Source organism: Scleropages formosus, chromosome 21, assembly GCF_900964775.1.
Source record: "Scleropages formosus chromosome 21, fSclFor1.1, whole genome shotgun sequence".
In the NCBI taxonomy this organism is placed as follows: Eukaryota; Metazoa; Chordata; class Actinopteri; order Osteoglossiformes; family Osteoglossidae; genus Scleropages; species Scleropages formosus.
In genome coordinates this window covers 19751762-19768733 of record NC_041826.1, presented here as the reverse complement: position 1 = coordinate 19768733, position 16972 = coordinate 19751762, and the positions used below count along the sequence as shown (strand labels likewise).

At 42.3% G+C, this 16972-nt stretch overlaps 1 protein-coding gene across 5 annotated transcripts in view; it reads left to right on the top strand.

Annotated features, from left to right (window-relative positions):
- The window catches only part of erc1b (ELKS/RAB6-interacting/CAST family member 1b), a 135804-nt gene that overhangs the window by 81500 nt on the left and 37332 nt on the right, over positions 1-16972 (top strand). For all 5 annotated transcript variants that reach the window (XM_018730054.2, XM_018730053.2, XM_018730052.2 and 2 more), the window contains one exon: positions 14507-14654. In XM_018730054.2, coding sequence (XP_018585570.1) covers positions 14507-14654 — 148 coding nt within the window. The remainder of the gene's footprint in view (positions 1-14506; positions 14655-16972) is intronic.

Here is a 16972-nt window from a genome sequence, read left to right as displayed (position 1 = left end):
TAAAATGCACAGCCGGGGCACAAAAGGGAGGGAAAGTGTTATCTGTATTTCTCGCCTAGAATGATCTTAGTCTAGATTCAAGATCATCCTGTCCTGACTGCTCTCCTTGCAGTGTGAAAAGCTCGGTCAGCTACAGTTGCCTCCCTTTCCTCTGTCCTCCTCCTTCTAAACCTCTCTGCAGCATTTGACACTCAACCACCAAATGCTGTTCTCTTCACTAGAGCAGTTTGGTATCAAAATATCAGCACAAAAATAGTTTGAGTCTAAGCAATCTGAGATCCCCCAAAATGGTTTGGTGTGCTGCCTGTCTTTCTCTGTCTTTCTTAGGTTGGTGTTGGGCACCTCAGTCCACAACCATCTACACTTCTTCCTTTGACTCTGTCATTCTCTCTAATTGGTTTTCCTGTCACAGGTATGTTAACACCCAGGTCTTCTTTTCTCCTCAACCTCTGCCAATATATCCTCTTATTGCTTCTTGGACATCTCTCCTTGGATTATGGTCTACAACTGAACCTCTCCAGACCTGAGATCTTTCCTTTCACAGCAGGTCCATCCAGCTGTGAGGAACTATGTCAAGCTAGAGAACTTATTCTTTCGATCTGCTTTATTGGTCGAGTCTGTAGCTCTGTCTTTTGTGAAATGCACTTTTGCTTATTCTGAGTTTTGCATCACTTTGGAGAAAAGACTGCTAAATGAATGAATGCAGGCCCAGCTTGGTTTAGTTTTTTCTATTCTTTAAATATTGAAAATCAATAATTCAGTAATGGCTGTGAGCTGCTTCTCTGCAGCACTGCAGCTTCATTCCCCCCCCCCCCCCCCCCCCCCCAATTCTAACTCCAGTTTATTTGTTGCACTGTTCTCTGTTTTGTATCCATCTTTAATAATAAAGTAAATGCGTTGGAGTGATTTTTGAAACAATGAGCTTTGTAAATCTGTGATGGGAAGAATCAGCATATTCGCATTACTTTCACTGGCCTTGACAGAAACATACAGGAGTTCATGGGTTTGCTTATTCAACTCGCCAGGAGAACGCGTGCAGTGCCATAAACCCAGAGCTGAATGATAGCATAAACAATTAAAATATTGACAATTGCAGCAAAGCCGCTGACCCCACGTGCCCTTGATACATCACTAATGAACGACATTGGCTGAAGGGGCAGGCAACTTTGTGTTTGCTCTTTCATATGGTTTCTATTATGGGTATTGCTACAGCCATGTCCCCTCTGGTAGAGTGTTTAAGTTTTTAAGAGTTAAATTTTTCAACTATGCATGTGTTTTCGTGCACGTGTGTTGTTGGAGCAATGGGAATTCAAGATGATGGGAAATTCAGGTCCTGCTCTATCCTCCTCTTTTGCTTGTCACAATGAGGGCTGTGGGGGCTGACTTTCTACTAAATCCTTCTAACCCTGGCACCAACAATAAATCATAGCATGAGAGTCAAGGCCAGTGTGACTGTACACAGGAACACCCCCATTTCCCAAGTCCTACCGGTGATAAGAGTAAAGACTTTATTAAGCCATTGGAGATGTGAGGACCCCCTTCACCACTTAGGGAAAGCACTTTAAATTTAGTGCACATTTACCCACTAATCCTTATCATTGACATCACTAACCTTTTCTCACAAATGTACTACTTTAAGCAGTAGGCAGCCCATGATCTTCACATTTGTTAATGCCATGTTGAGATGCCAAGGAGAGTTCTGCATCATTCCTAACGAAGGCATGATGGCAATCTTCCTATGATTGTTGGCCAAACCATGAAGATCTGGTGCCCCTAACAGATCCATCTCATCCCGTATTAGACTCTCTGGGAATGCCTGCTGATTCTTAGTGAAAAGATGGGCTTTCATGGCTTTGGAGCTACAGAGCAACACCCGAACTCTTCAAACCACCAAATCGAGTGCTTAGTTAAAACATCAGTCTTCCTCCTCCTGTATATAAAAAGCCTTATTTTCTTGCTTTTTACAATTACATGTATCGTATGTTTGGGGTCTCCACAATCTTTACTCAGTGTGTGTATTGATCCAGTCTTGTGAAAGCAGTTTTTCACTCTTTCTGATGGACTTAACTAAGTTTTCCAAGGATTCAAACACTAACTCTAGAAAACTGTGAACTGAGATGGAGACATGCAGTTTCTAGTTTTAAAAGCTTGGCGCTGTTTTTTATTTTTATTTTTTCATTGCCTTTAAATGTTAGAGAACACAGATTAAAATCCAGAAAATTGCTCAATAAAGGGGCCAGTGGGACTCGTCAGTCAAGCATTCATTTAAATAGTGTTTTTTTTTTTTTTTTTAAAGCTTTAATTGCTCATCTATGGCCAATTCCTCTTGGTAATCTTCTCTTAACAAAACTTATTTCACAAAAACACTGAAGGAAAAACATGCGGCTTTTCACTTGATTATATGTTCTAAGTGCCAAGCAATTATAGTCCTTAAATATCTATTCTCAAAAAAAAAAGATGGTTGAAAAAAGCAAGGAGGGGGAAAACAAGGAAAGTTACCCTGGGTTGACAGGCAGTCATTTACAGAAGTGATGGTGGGGTGTGGGGGTGGGGGGGCTGCTTTTTTAGAAGTTTAATTATCAATTGTTTGTTGGAAATACCATCAGTTCAAATTCAGCTCAGTGTGTGCAGAGTTTAAATGTTCTCATTTTCACCAGAGTTTGCTGTACTGTGAAAACCATGTGAGTGGTCTCCAAGAATTGACTGGATTCTATTGCACTTACTCTTATGCTAGATAGGCATCAACATCCCATAGTTTACAATTTGTGTTCACAGATGGTAAAGCCATGAATCCGTTTGGCCATTAAAACGGATTAGCCAGGCTTTGCAGAATAGTGCCCTTTGACACTTTTTCTTATTAGCGTTGTGATAGCACGTGTACTTTTTGGTAGTTTTGGTTGGAAGTTCATTATATAGACCACGCAGTCCACATTCTTATTTTTTTCTATATTTTTAATGGGTTTTGTGTTTGTGGACCTTAAGTTTTCTACAGTCAGCACCAACCTCTGGTTAATCAAATAGTACTTTTTTTTCCTTCCTTTGGTAATGTGTTTGTACCCCCTGCTCCTCCTCATTAAATCAGTCACTGATTCTGACCTTCTGGCTTTTTCCATACACACATTAGTAAACAATAATTGAACTTTCAGTTAATTCCCTTGCAGGTCCTTAAAGGTCTGTGGGTGGGGGGTGATGGGACTCATAATGATACAAGATGCTATGAGTAAGCAATTTGTTCTGGACACATTTCCAGTAGGGACCAGCTTTGCAATATTGTGTATTCTGTTGAGTGACCCAATGCTTCATCTTCCATATTAGCTCATTGCCGAGTTATTCTCTGCATCGGTCCCATCGTAGCTACTGTTGCCATCTGCAGCCAGAGAAACTGCAAGTATTTGCATTCAGAGACATGAAAAACACTCTATTGGGAGGTGGGGGGAGTGTTGAGTTTGGGTGCGGGGTTATTTTTAAAACTTCAAAGGGATGTCTCAGAGTTTACTCTCTTCCCCTGCACTTGGTCAGGCCAGAAGATGGGGCACACATGGGTTGAATGTGTAAGCACAGGGCTCACATGCCTGTTGATGAGATCCAGCCCTTTGCTTGGCTGACCATAGTAAGGGTGAAATACAGCTGCTCTTGGAGACTATCACCCTGAAGTCTTTTGTCTGAAGAATAAGGGAGATATGTGTAGGTATATACATGTGCACTTTAATGTGTATTTGCTTGTGTATACTGCAGTGTCTTTCTAAGGTTTTTTAATCATATGTTGTCATTTTGAGCCCTTGACCATTACTGTAGGTGTACTGATTGTTGCAAAAGACTGGCTTTATTAATCAGTGGTGAATTATGAGCACTGGATGGCGACAAGAGCTGTGAGATGGATTCTGCACATTGTCCTGCCACTAAAGGCTAATTGCTAAGAACTCTTCTGGCTTTATCCAAATCCTTATTCTGAATCTTCTCCTTGTATTATCCTGTTGTAAATAAATTTCTGTGGGTTTGTGTTTCTTGGATATCACAAACCAGAAACAGGTGTCCAGCAGCAGGCCAGCAGTGCTGGGCGGTGCCAAAGAAGGGGGAGTGGGAGAGGGGTATTTATTTGGGCTGTGAGGGAGATTAGGCCTCAGCTTGGACCGTCAGGTCCAATCAGGCTGGTGGGAGTTGAGGTGTAAGTTGCGGAGAAGCGGTCCTCCCAATGGTTGGGGCTGACACCCTGGTGATTAGCAAGCGTTACAGTTAGTGTGTGGGTGGGAAGTGGGTAAGGGGCCTCATTAATCTCTGTCTGTCACAAGTGCCCCCCCAGCCTCAGGCGCTAGGCCCAGTCTGATGCTGTATGCTCTGTCAGTCTGTCAAGAAGTGGCACTGCTGTGTGTTTTGGTTCCCCACAGCAGCGCTGGCTGTCAGTCAGTCGCATGGCCAAGGTGAGACCAATAGTTGTCCCTCGGCATTGGTTCCCTAGGGCTACTTCAGGTGAAGGAGCATCGGTTATGTTATTTTGGTTGAGACTTTTTCTGTTCAGATTTCACACAGGACCCCTGCTCTGTCATCTCTTGGTGACTGGGAGAGAATAATACAATGTCAGGAAGCAAACCATATTGAGCCGTGGTCCAGGACATCCCTGTCACATTCTCCATCACTGAGTTGTGGACTCGTCTGAGTCACGAGTGTGTGGGCAAGCTACTGATTCAGCCCAGGTTTTTATCTGTCACTTGAGTGCTGTCATTCTCACTCACTCTCTGTGTCTCTCCCACACGAGCATGCCCATGCCAACAAGCCCCCGTTAAGCTGAGCTTGAGCTGGTAGGGTGGGAGTAAGCCTTGATGCAGGTAAATGTGTTCTGAGATGAGGGCAGAGGGCAGCAGTGGCTCTGAAGGAGGAGACATCAGGACCTCAGGGTGGATGGATGCTGGAAAAAGGTGTGTCAGATGTCAGAGCTGCTTCTGCTTGTTGCGGATTTCTCAGGCTTGGGCAACAGGCTATGGGTCTAATGTGCTTGCCATAGAGATTCTGCAGAAAGCATTTGGTTTGGTGTTCTGTTTTCGATTGGTGTTTAGTGTCTTGACTGAATTTACACCCATGCAACTACACAGCCACATACACACCCCCAGCTTTAGATGATGTGCTGACCATCTCTTATGAAAGTTGTTGGATCCTGCAAGTCATTGAGGGTCGCCAGGAGACTGTGGAAGTGGGCCGTGGCTGGCAGTGTAGCACAGGGCACTCCTCTTGACTGTGTTGACCAGTTCTGCCAGCTGATGGATACAGGAACTCTAGAAATGTTCAAGCTGAAGTGGTGATGCTTACTCATGCTGCCCTCCAAATCTGTTTCCGGTCCCTCGGCTGTCCCATGATCTAAGGGGGGGGCAGAGTTTCACAGAGCTGAACATTGCATGTAAGTGCCAGTCTTTTTAAATATTACATTTTCTTATTTTGCTGCTTAAGAGATGCTTTTGTTGAACCTTGAAAGTTGCTGAGCCGCAGTTGAGCACCGGCACCTGGGTCTAGATCTGTGCCAAAGTCCTTTGTTGGGCTTTCATATATACAATGTGTCATAAATGCTTCTGCCCTCTGACTTAAAACGCTCAAGTTTGTGTGTAAAAAAAGAGAGAAAACCCGTGTGCCACGCTGTTCCTGTCCAAGAAATCCTACAGTTGCTCCCATGGAGCTGTCTTGGTTGTTGACATTTGTTTTCACTTGGCAAACATTTTCATTTAGTAGACGCTTTCATCGAAAGCATCATATAAATTGGATTAAAGAACTAGATTTCACCAAAAGACATAGATAGAAATAAAACAAACATGCCAATTTCAGAGTACAGACACAGTCCAACCCCCCCCCCCAACATTTTTAATATCTGTTTAGGGCCTCTCATTGCTACATAACCATCACAGAAATTTCAACAGACTGTTTCTCTGTGTTGCTGTGATCCACTTCTGTTCTGGTCCATTCGATCAATAAAGAAGTGGGGTGAATAATTCTTTTGGGGGCTCGCACATTTCTAGATATCTGAGGTGAGGTCTAGACTGTAGGCATTCACAAGTCCTTTTACATGTTGGGCGATGGTTAGCCTGACCCCTGGCTGTGGTGTAGTGTATTTTGGGGAACTTACTGTTGCTTGGTGTATGGAGAGACTCCAGCATCCCAGGTGTGGTTATAGGAGGCAGGTGAAATTTTACACCCCTTGTAAATAGGTGCAAAAAACAGGGCATTGCTGCTCTGAGTGTCTTAGAGTCTGGCATCTGCAGCTGTTGTGGGGTAGAGGGTAGTTGGGGTCATTGGTGAGGCCAGCAGACATTGTTAGCTTTGGGGTTGTTCTGTAACCCTCTCATTGCAATGGAGCAGAAGGATGCAGTGTTATCGGGAGCATATCCAGGGGGACTTCATGTGCTCTGATTGGTTGCGCTGAGTTTATGGAAGAGGATTATTTAGTGGTCATTTTTGCCAACCCAAGGCATATTTTGTTTACTGTGGGCAGTCTACGCAAGTTTTCAGTATGCCGTGTTGCATTCACCAGTGGAAACTAGTTATGTAATACCCACACTTAATGAAAGCTCAGTGTGTGTCTTGTTTGATTCACCATAGAAGAAAACGAGCTGAAAAAGGTGAAAATACTGCTTTTCTCTCTGTTACTATCTCCTGTCCTTTTTGCCATTAATTTTTTTGGTGGTGCTTGTACAGGTTAAAGTATGATCAGTATTCCCTGGAGTAAGGTACTAATGAAGGCAGTAACACAACTGCTCATCACTCAAAAAAAAAAAAAAAAAAAAAAAAAACACATGATCTGTCTTTCACTGGAACCATAAGCATATGCTCCTGGTTAAAATCAGAATTCTAAAAAGAAAGTGTTGCTCCTTTAGGGTAACTCTGCTCCTAGCTACAATGTGACAAAGAGTTTTTCAGAGAACTGTACATCAGTGTTAATGGTGCTGGATATTTGATGTGAATCAGCAGACAGTCTTATGGGGTAGGATGACCACCTTAAGTTGATTTCAGTTGTCAGGGTGGCCACAATTCCCTGAGACCACCCTGAAGTATGTGGTCCATCATCTCTTGGTACATTTTTGAGCCTCCTGTGGTCTAATTGATGTAACTGATGTAACTGTCCCTCTCACCTAGTGCTGTAGACCTTCGGTCCAGCCCCACGTGTGGCAAATGAAGCAAGAAATTCCCCATACTTGATTTAAACTTCAAAAAAAAAAAAAAAAAAAAGCTTGATTTATATAGGGAAATCATTCTCAGATATTCTGACTGCTGGCCATAACAGAATCAGATCAATGATTTTCAATGAACCAAATTGAAACCTGGTAGTTTCTGAACCTCACCAGCCTAAAAATAAGGAATTTGTCTGTATTGACTAAATAACTGAACTCGATCCATATGTCAGAGTTCAAATATCATATCCAGAGTTTTAGATTGTGGATTTTAGCATTATAAATAATACATAGATTCAGAGGTGTTTAACTGAGTAAAAAAAAAATAAAAAATCACAAATCATGTTGAAGTACATCTACCAGACCCTTTTCCATCTCAGGAATAAACTACTTTGTAACTCTTTAAAAGCATTTAATACAGCTCAGATGCAGTATAACTTGATGCAATATTGTTGCTTGATTTAAAAATGCAATTTGCACAATTTTACTACCAGTTCAACACATGGGTAATTTCAGTTAAATAAGCTACCATTGTTTAACACTATTTTGAAAAACAAAGTATATTATGGTCCTTCATATTTTAGAGGCAAATGACTTTAAAATACATATCACATTTTTCACTAAACATAATCATTATTGTAATGCACCTGGGTTTAAAGGATATATTTTTAACTTTTTTACCGCAACCCAAAACTTAGTGTTAAAAATGTAAGAAAATGCACAAATGCTGTTAATCTGTCCACCCCAAACAAAAATATTTTAAGATGATGATGTCTGGAAATGTTTCACATTACTGTTACATTTGTTCAAGAGCTTGTCATAGTTAGACAAGGTTTAAATAAAGTTTGATTCTCCCACAATGCCTCAAAAATTTAAAGATTAAAGACGAAGGCAAGAAATCTTTCTTTTTTAAATTTCTTCAAAATATCATTTTCTTTGTAACCCTTTTAACTCAATTACTACTACAGCTTGTTGAAAAGCTTATGGAAGCTGAAGTAGGATTATTTACTATTAATAAAGTAATTACAGGCCTAAAATGACACCAATATTTTTTTTAAAGCCACCATTGTGAGCAAAAATTCAAAGGACTCCTGATTACTGTAACAGACATCTTTCGCATCTGGTTTTGTTTAAAGTTCATGAGACTAACCCACATATGGTCATAGTTGAAAATGTTGCCAGCTCTGGCTTTTTATTGAGTGCGTAACAGGGGACAGTGAAAGGAAGATGTAGAGCGGTAAAAAGGTGGTCAGTGCTCATGCTTTCTAGTTGCAGCCCTGCTTTGCCTCTGTCATCACAGGGCTTGGAGAGCATCATCCCTCATGCACTATCTTGAGGTTTTAGGGCCATCAGTCTCCAGCTAATTTTTGTCAGTCTTTTCAGGGCTTGCCTTGGACACACACACTGCAGTCTTACCTCATCGATGTACTCCTTCCTACACGTCGTTTCTGCCGTTTTTGCTCACTTCCTGCATCTTTCACTGGTCTCTTTTCACTTCTTCCTTGCCTTACTGGATGAAGCTTCACTGAAGTTCATACAGCAAGGCCTGCAAGCTTATCCATGGCCCCTCTGTGCCACAGTACCCAAGAGAGACTGATGGAGAGCATCAATGCATCATTAATGGTTCCCTTAGCTTATGCTTAGGACTTTGACTCAGATGACTAGAGCTCTTCCTTCCAGCATGCTGAGCTGCCTTTGGACTGTCTGAAAAGTGGTGTTAAATGAGCCATTTCTACTTCAGTCTATGAAAAAAGTTTTTGGGCTTTAATTGTGTAATAAAAGGGAATGAATCCAGAGGAGTGAGGCTAAAGATGGGCTGTTGGAATAAATAACATTTTATCTCCCTTTTTATAAAGTGCAGCCTCCAAATATTTAGAGGATTAAAGTATCATGACGGATTTGGATTATCAGATTCCCCCCCCCATTATTCCATGTTTAGGCATATGTGTTTTTAAATGTAGAGAGGGGGTAAAAAAAAAAAAAGATTGAAGCTGAGTATTTGATCTGCAGATATGCTGAGGACAAGGCCTCACAGGAGTGTGGCTTACCTGAATGTCAGTTAAGTTCATTTGTCTTTTTTTTTTTTTTTTTTTTTTTTTTTTCCCCCCTCTCTTCCCCCTTTTCCCTTGTGCTTAATTGTTGGTATTTTCATCACTTTTTTGAGTGGCTGGTCCTACTTAATATGAGTTTGTGAATAAACACATTGGTTGCTGGAAACTTGCCTGTCGTACCCTGCTTTTTTGCGGGTTCCTATAAATGGTCAATTTTATGTTGTCATCTTTATATCCAGGCTCTCAGTGACGTAGTCAAATCCTCAAATGAGGTCCTCATTAGTTTTTAATTGTCTTCTGGATCTTTTTTATTTATTTGTTTTTCCACTTGGCAATAAGTGGTATTGTGGATTTTGGGAAAAGAAATCCATGGTCACCAAACCATTTGCCTCACATTGTATGTGTAATTTGACCACACACACAGCTTCATGTTTGCTGTGGTCTGGGGTTTTGAAACTAAAACACCATTGCCACTGCAGTGCGTATTCAGTTGTGTGTGGCCAGGATGGGTGTGTGATATGAAATATCAGTGTTGCAGTTATGTAAAAGCCCCTTCGTATTCATTTCTTTTCCCTCACACTCACTCCCCTACTCCAGGCCCTCTCTGAGAGCCTATCTTTCATGCTGCAGCCTGTGCATTGCTGGAGAAAGAGGTTGGACTTATGCAACTGTAATTGTTCTGATAATGTCACTATATTATGCCGTATAGAGATGTTTACATTGTTTTCGTTTCTACGTTTGTTTAGCAGATGTTTTTCTCCTAAGCAACTTCTAATGAACTCTGTGTAGTGTTATCAGCCCACAAACCTTATTCACCAAGGTGACTTACACTGCTTGATACACTACTTACAAAGGGTCACTCATACATACACCAGTGGAACACATAGTCTGTCACTCACACCCTACAGGGAACCTGAACAGCATGTCTCTGGACTGTGGGAGGAAACCAGAGCACACAGACATGGGAAGAACATGCAAACTCCACACAGACTGGGAATCCAACCCACGTCCTCTCGTACCACCCAGGCGCTGTGAGACAGCAATGCTACTTGCTGTGCCACCGTTCCATTTTATTTGGGAGATTTGCTCATTGTCATGATTTTATGATCTAAGTGAAAATTCTCACTCGCCTCTTCTGGACTCACTTCAACCATGTTCTCTCAAGCTCATGTATGGCGTAAATGTTCATGCACCATAACTTTATGATCATTCCCAGATAAACCTTTACACAGCCACTACTCCTGTATTGTATGTAAATGTTTGTGCATCTTTTTTAAAAAAAAAAAAAAAATTGTAGGAAGGTGATCAGGAATCGTTAATTCTGAGTTTTATGTACCTACTCGTGTGATGAACATCGGTGCATAAAGTGGAAAGAAACTTAAGTTCACTTAATCACGCGTCTGCAACTATGTCTTTCTCCTAATGTAATACACAAATTGTGTTTCTCTGAGATGTACGTTGCTTTGGAGAAAAGCGTCCGCTAAATGGATAAATGTATGTAAATGTAAGTGACTTTGTCATCATTCATAGTTGTTTTGACAAAGTGAAGAACGAATACTCATGCTTCAGCCAGTGCTAAATCCTGTTTTCTCTAAATAAGGCAAGACCTCGTATCCACAGTTAGTACATGAGAATAAGAGTTCCACCAACAGGACTGGGGTTATAGTTTCCTCAGTTGTAGAAGCAGTCATTTAGTTTTATCCTTTCTTCCCTGCAGCTTATCAGAGGTAATTAAGAACAGCCTGTCAGGCTGTTGGGCACAGGAAGAAGACTGATAAGTGGAACAGACCCCTGGGGGCCCTATCCCTCCCTAGTGTGTGATGACCAATGGGGCTGAATGAAGTACCTCTGATGGAACACAGAAATGTTGGCTTAAGAGGGGAAAGGGCTGTGAGATGCAAAGAGTTGCCAACCAGCAGCTCCATCACAGATGCTATAGTGCAGCCCATAAGGTGTGTTTCATTAACATTCTTCTGATATCTGCCATGAACAGGATGCAAAATCATTCATTGGCCTCGTGCACTATTTTAAGTGTATGTAAAAGTGATTCGTTTAGATAGGGAGTTGGGAAAGGAGGTCGGGCTTTTAAACATCTTCAGTGCAGGCAGCTTCCTTCTCGGCTGTCTGGTTCCTTGGCCGAAAATTGAGATTTAGGCTTTGTTTTTCACTGAGTCACGAGCAGCTACTGACAACTGATGACCTCTTGCTCTTTTTTTGCTCTGATTTCTTTTTTCAAGCAATGTAAGGTTTTCAGAACCATTAAGATTGACAGAGTAAATAGGTGCTTTATCAGCATTATGTTTAAAGAGTTCTGCCAGCTGTGTAACTCTTAATTGTTTTGCCTTTTTTTTTCCTCCTCTTGCACAATTGTCCACATATCAAACTGTCACTAACTTCAATTGTTTGCAGACCTGCACTGAAATCAGTTTGTGGCATGATCTGAGTGGTACTATCAATTTGAGATGGATAGAAAAAGTCCTAGAATTCTTGTTTGATTTCTTTGCAGAAAATAACTTGGCTTACTTTTTCTTCTGTATCAATTAAAGTAAAATCTGCTTTTGTTGACAAACATTTTTGTTTTTGCGTGACGGTTTTACGTGCACAGGGGGGTGTCTGTTGTTTTCATAGATGCGAATAACATTTTAATATCTTTGGGGTCTTAATCTGAATTCCTCCTAAAATATTTAAACATCTCCCCTTTTCTCCCACACATTATGCACTACAGCCACATGGAAGCTGCCCATAAAAACTGAGCTCTGGCTTCTCTCCAAGCACTTTACGGAAAAGATAGTCACGCAGCTGTTAATTTTTCAGTTGGCTTCCAGTACTCAGTACATTGAAGACAGTTACTGTATACAAGCTATATAGAGGAATGACAATAAAAACCACTTGAACTTATGTGCCCTGTTGGGCCATGTCAGATGAAACTGAGGATGGCTCTTGCTGATTTACTGCTATTACTGTCTCAGTATCTATTAAAAGTTTGGAAGAATGAGGAATTGCAGCCACAGTTGTGAAACATCAACTGGACAGCCCAACAGATTAAAAAGGGCAGTATTAAATGTTGTTAGTGATATTGTGAATCTGAGTTTGAATTGATATTTGTGTGTGCACATGTTCAGATGTTTTTTTTTCTTTGCTGCTAAAGAGTTCAGAAGTTATTGGTTGGATATGAATTTTAAAACGAAGGTATCAGGGTAGAGCAGGGGCTGTTTGTGTTGGCAGGAAATTAGTTAAGAGGAGATGAGAGGTTTTGGGAAACAAGTTCACATGGTACACAGGAAGGAGGTGCAGCTATAGGCATGACCCCCATAGACCCTCAGACTGCAGTAGCCTGTGCCTCCTTCATCTCTCCCTGCTCTTTCCCAGGATGCCCTTCCTACCCCACCAACAGACAAAGAAGCTCTCAGCATTTTGCCCCAAGAGGTTCCCAAGCAACTTGAAATGACTGTTGGCCTGGCGATGGAATCGTGAATGTGGAGAGGGTGCTAACCACGGATTTGCATTCTTCCCGGCTGAATTTTTTTTGCAGTTTTGTGATGTTACTGACCGTCAGTATTTAAAGGGATTTGTCCCCCCCCCAAAGTGTTATGTCTCTTTTCGAAATAGTCTTCCCCTTCCAAAGTCTGTGAATTCCTGGGATTCTGTGTGGTGTCCCCAGACCCAGTGGCCTAAGAAAAAGGGTGATGATGCCTAGGAGAGGCAATAAATCAACAGTTCTCTCCCCACACAATTGCACATCATTATCCTGAGCAGGCAAGAGAGAGGAGTTCTGATCCAGCCCAGCCTACTCACGGACATCTCAGATAGGTGGAAGAGGAACAGACAGGGGAACAGTAAACAGAAGAAAGGGACTGCAGTTGCGGTTCCCAGTTAGAAGCACTTCCCTCAGTGCTAAGTGACTGGTGACAGGGAATGCTATATTTTTTCAGAGATAAGTAGCATTTGACTGTCCTTTGTCATCAAGCCAGTAGTCTAGCTGTGCTTGCTTTGTGGCCGTTGGACAAGAAACTAACAGTTTCACTTTGCCTTGGTATTGAATGCTAAACTGATTAGGGTAAATACTATGGAGGATCCTGCTGTGTAATGGTGGCATGTGCAGTTGTGCCGTATCCTCCTGGAAGCTTTTTCTTTCTGTTCTGAAGGGCTGAATGGCTGAGCAGTGACCAGGTAAGAGAAAACATGGTATTCCTGCATTTTATCCATGACATCCAAAACAGGTGCATCTTGAGAGACTGACCCTTCTGCAGATGGTGTGTGGTCAGCATGTTTGAATGCCTTTGCACTTCCTACCATGGCACAGTTGAATTCACCATGCAGGTGCTGTGAAAACACCAGTCAGGAGCAGCTCTGCTATAGCTCAAGGTATCCAGGTCTTTGATGGAGGAGGTGAAGGGATCCTGTGGTATCCAAAGCCTGCCCCCTCAAACCTCAGGCACTGGTGTTGGGTGGCCAGTGCTACTGCACTGTTTGATGGTCATGGGATGAAATCAAACAAGCCTCTGATTAATATTTCCTCTCTCTTGGGGTCTGAATAACCCCCATGTGAACGTGTTTTGGAACAGAATAACGACTGCTCTGTGCAGCCGTTCTATTTACACTACATTAAAAAGTCATACATAATAATCTAGCCCTGAGGCGGCTGTGTTCTCATTATACCTTGTGTTTTAGGACAGAGGTGTGGCTCTAGGTCTGAATGCTGTACTGTGTGTCAGCAGGACAGGTCGTGTAACACCACCTCCATGTGGAATGGAAGATACGTTGACTGACTACATGAGGCACTTGTTGTCTCTTGTTTCTCTTCCATCACTTGTGGGATTCCAATTATTCATCCCCAAAGAACACATCCGCCTGGACTTCTGCGCTCTTAGAGGCTGAAGGCATATCTTGAAATTCAGAAGGGTACCAGGCGTGTGGGTACAGGCAAAGTGCTCAGCTCATGGTCCTGTTACCATGGCCACTACTGCTCTGGATCTTGTCATGCGGCTTCTTGATGCATTCCATAGCTTCGTTTGTTAATCAAGTGGCCAGTCTTTTTTTTCCATGCCTGCTGCCAAGCTAGCTAAGGGCTGTACCTTAAAGCCTACCATAGTGCTGGGCATCACATATGCTTACAGTTGACTGAGTTCATCATGTTAATAGAATCACTTATTTGGCTACTTGTTATTTGGCAGATGAGTTTTTTTTTTTTTTTTTATATAGCTAGAGTCTGCCTGGCTGCTATTTATTCACTTGTTTCTCTGGGGCTACACCTGAATTTAAACCTCACCCCATTATAATCAAGCTTGCTGTTTCACTGTCCCATAGGCAGGAGGCACTCTTGGCAGCCATCAGTGAAAAGGATGCCAACATTGCCCTGCTGGAGCTGTCATCTTCCAAGAAGAAGAAGACCCAAGATGAGGTAGCCCTGCTTAAGCGGGAGAAAGACCGGCTGGTCCAGCAGCTCAAACAGCAGGTAAACATGTCAGACATTTGTCACATGACAGGGCCCTGTTACTGATTGGCCAGTATTAGTTCTCTCAGTCTTGAGTGTTCAGTGTCTATGATAGCCACCAAACCTCAAATTGAACAACTTCTAACATGGGTTGTTAGAAGTTCCCATGTATGAGATTAAGGCTCCTTTTCGTATGACCCTGAACCAGAGGTGCAATGGTACAAAAAGCAGGAACTTCACATACATAAACCAGGGGATACTATGAAGAGAGATTTTTTTTTTTTTGGGGGGGTGGGTGGGTAGGTTTCTCATTCTCTGGAAAGACAGGGTAGAAAGGAGAGAATGAGGGAGAGAGATGGAAGAGGAGGAGGTAAAAGGAGGCCTAACAGGGAGCAGATGTCAAGCCACAGGCCTGCCAGTGAGGGTAATTTTAGGATTATTCAGCTCCTCCTCACACTCCCCACAAGCTGTCCACAAACTCTCACACACAGTCATAACATGGATACACAGTCACAGCACAGGTTGAAACAGACTGACAGAGCCCAAATGCGAGTTTACCACAAATTCACACAGAAACACAGCATACACAGAGCAAACACCCACAGGCAAGCAAACATACTTGGACTCATAGCACAAACATGTACCCAGAGCCCGAATACAGACTTACCTCAGACCAAAACCAACCCATAAACACACACTGACTGACACACAAAACCACTCATGGGTATAAAGGGAACACACACATGTAGCATAAACATGGCCTCTATCACCTTAATATATACGCTGACAAACTGAAGACCAAAGTCAGATGCACGCATGCAGAGTTACAGAACACACACAGACAGAAAATCCACACCCCAAGTGCTGGGGGCTTGGGATGTGTCTCCCTGCTGGCTGGCACGCTGAATGCCAAGCTACTCTCAGCTGGGCTATTGCACTCATTGCACAGGAAACCACCAGCAGCTGCAGCTATAGCCTCATGCCATACAGTATATGCTAAGTGTAATTACCCAGTAGATCTGAGTGTAGAGCAGGGTGCAGAGGTTACTGTTTCACTGGGTTTCCTGTTTGAGAGCAGGTCAGAGTAGCAGGACAAGGCAATGGATGCTAACTAGTCAGGACACTGCATTTTCCCTACTGGTGGCCCTGCAAAAATTCATTCTTTGAGTAAAGGGTGGTTAAACCCTCTTTTTATTTCTTAGCAATAGTCACTGTTGTGTTTCTGTGTGATACACACACACACCTGCTGCTATCATGCTATTGCATATAGTATCACGGTAAAGGTGTATCCCTGCTGGTGCTGGTAGTTTCCTCTTGCCATAAAGTATCATTTTCTATGGTCTGTGGAGCTTTAGAACTGCAAACCATGTCATTGGTTTTGTGAAAGGGGGGCACCCTACTACCCTGCTGCTCTTTAGTGCATCTGCAGATGTGCTGCACTAATGAGAAGTAGAGCTGTAACAGAACAAGGGGGAGTTATAGAGTAGTGGGAACCTTTTTGCTACACAGGACTACCAACACCCACTTGTAGCATGGACTAGTGAGTTCCACCCATTTCCCTGTGACCTCCTAAATCTTGGTCTCTGACCGTCCTCTGTTTACTGGACTGCACATGCGGGTTCATTGCATTCTCCTCCTGGTTCCTTTGCAAAAATATAGTCCCGTCATCCCCTCAATGAACATAATTGATTTAGACTGTTTTTATGATTGAGCATGACTGATACAGATGGTTAATTATACCACCCCCAAATAGCCTCAAATCATGACATTCATAATGTCATAGCACCTCATGGTACTCTGGTGACACAGAGGGTTTTTCTGTCCTTTGTGGTTCACACTTCTCTCCTCATGTGTGCTCCTATTCTGGTTTCTCCTAAACTGAGATTTTCTGCCTTGTCTCACAATTTGCATATATCACTTTTTTCAGCAATTGTACAAGTTTATATTGTGTGTATGTCTGAACGAATCACTGTTACTGTGGTGTTTGTGTAATGGTGCCAGTATGTGTATGCATTTCATGGTTTAGCTGTTTGTTCGTGGTGTGTGTGTGTTTGCTTATGTGTAATATGTCAGTTTGTCCGTCCCTTTGGTGTAGCAACTGTCAAAATTACCACACAGTTTGTCCACAGATGTCAGATATGTATACATTTGTGTCTTTCTTTGTACTAGCACTTGGATTAGTGTCAGTTACACCTGTCTGTGTTTTATTACATGTTTACAGTACGTGAATTGTGTGGGTTTATGTATGTGTGTTTCACTCCACGTAAGTTCCATGCATCTCAATATGTGCGCACCCATACGTGGCTCTCTTTAAAATTATTTCTAAACAAATGTGTGTA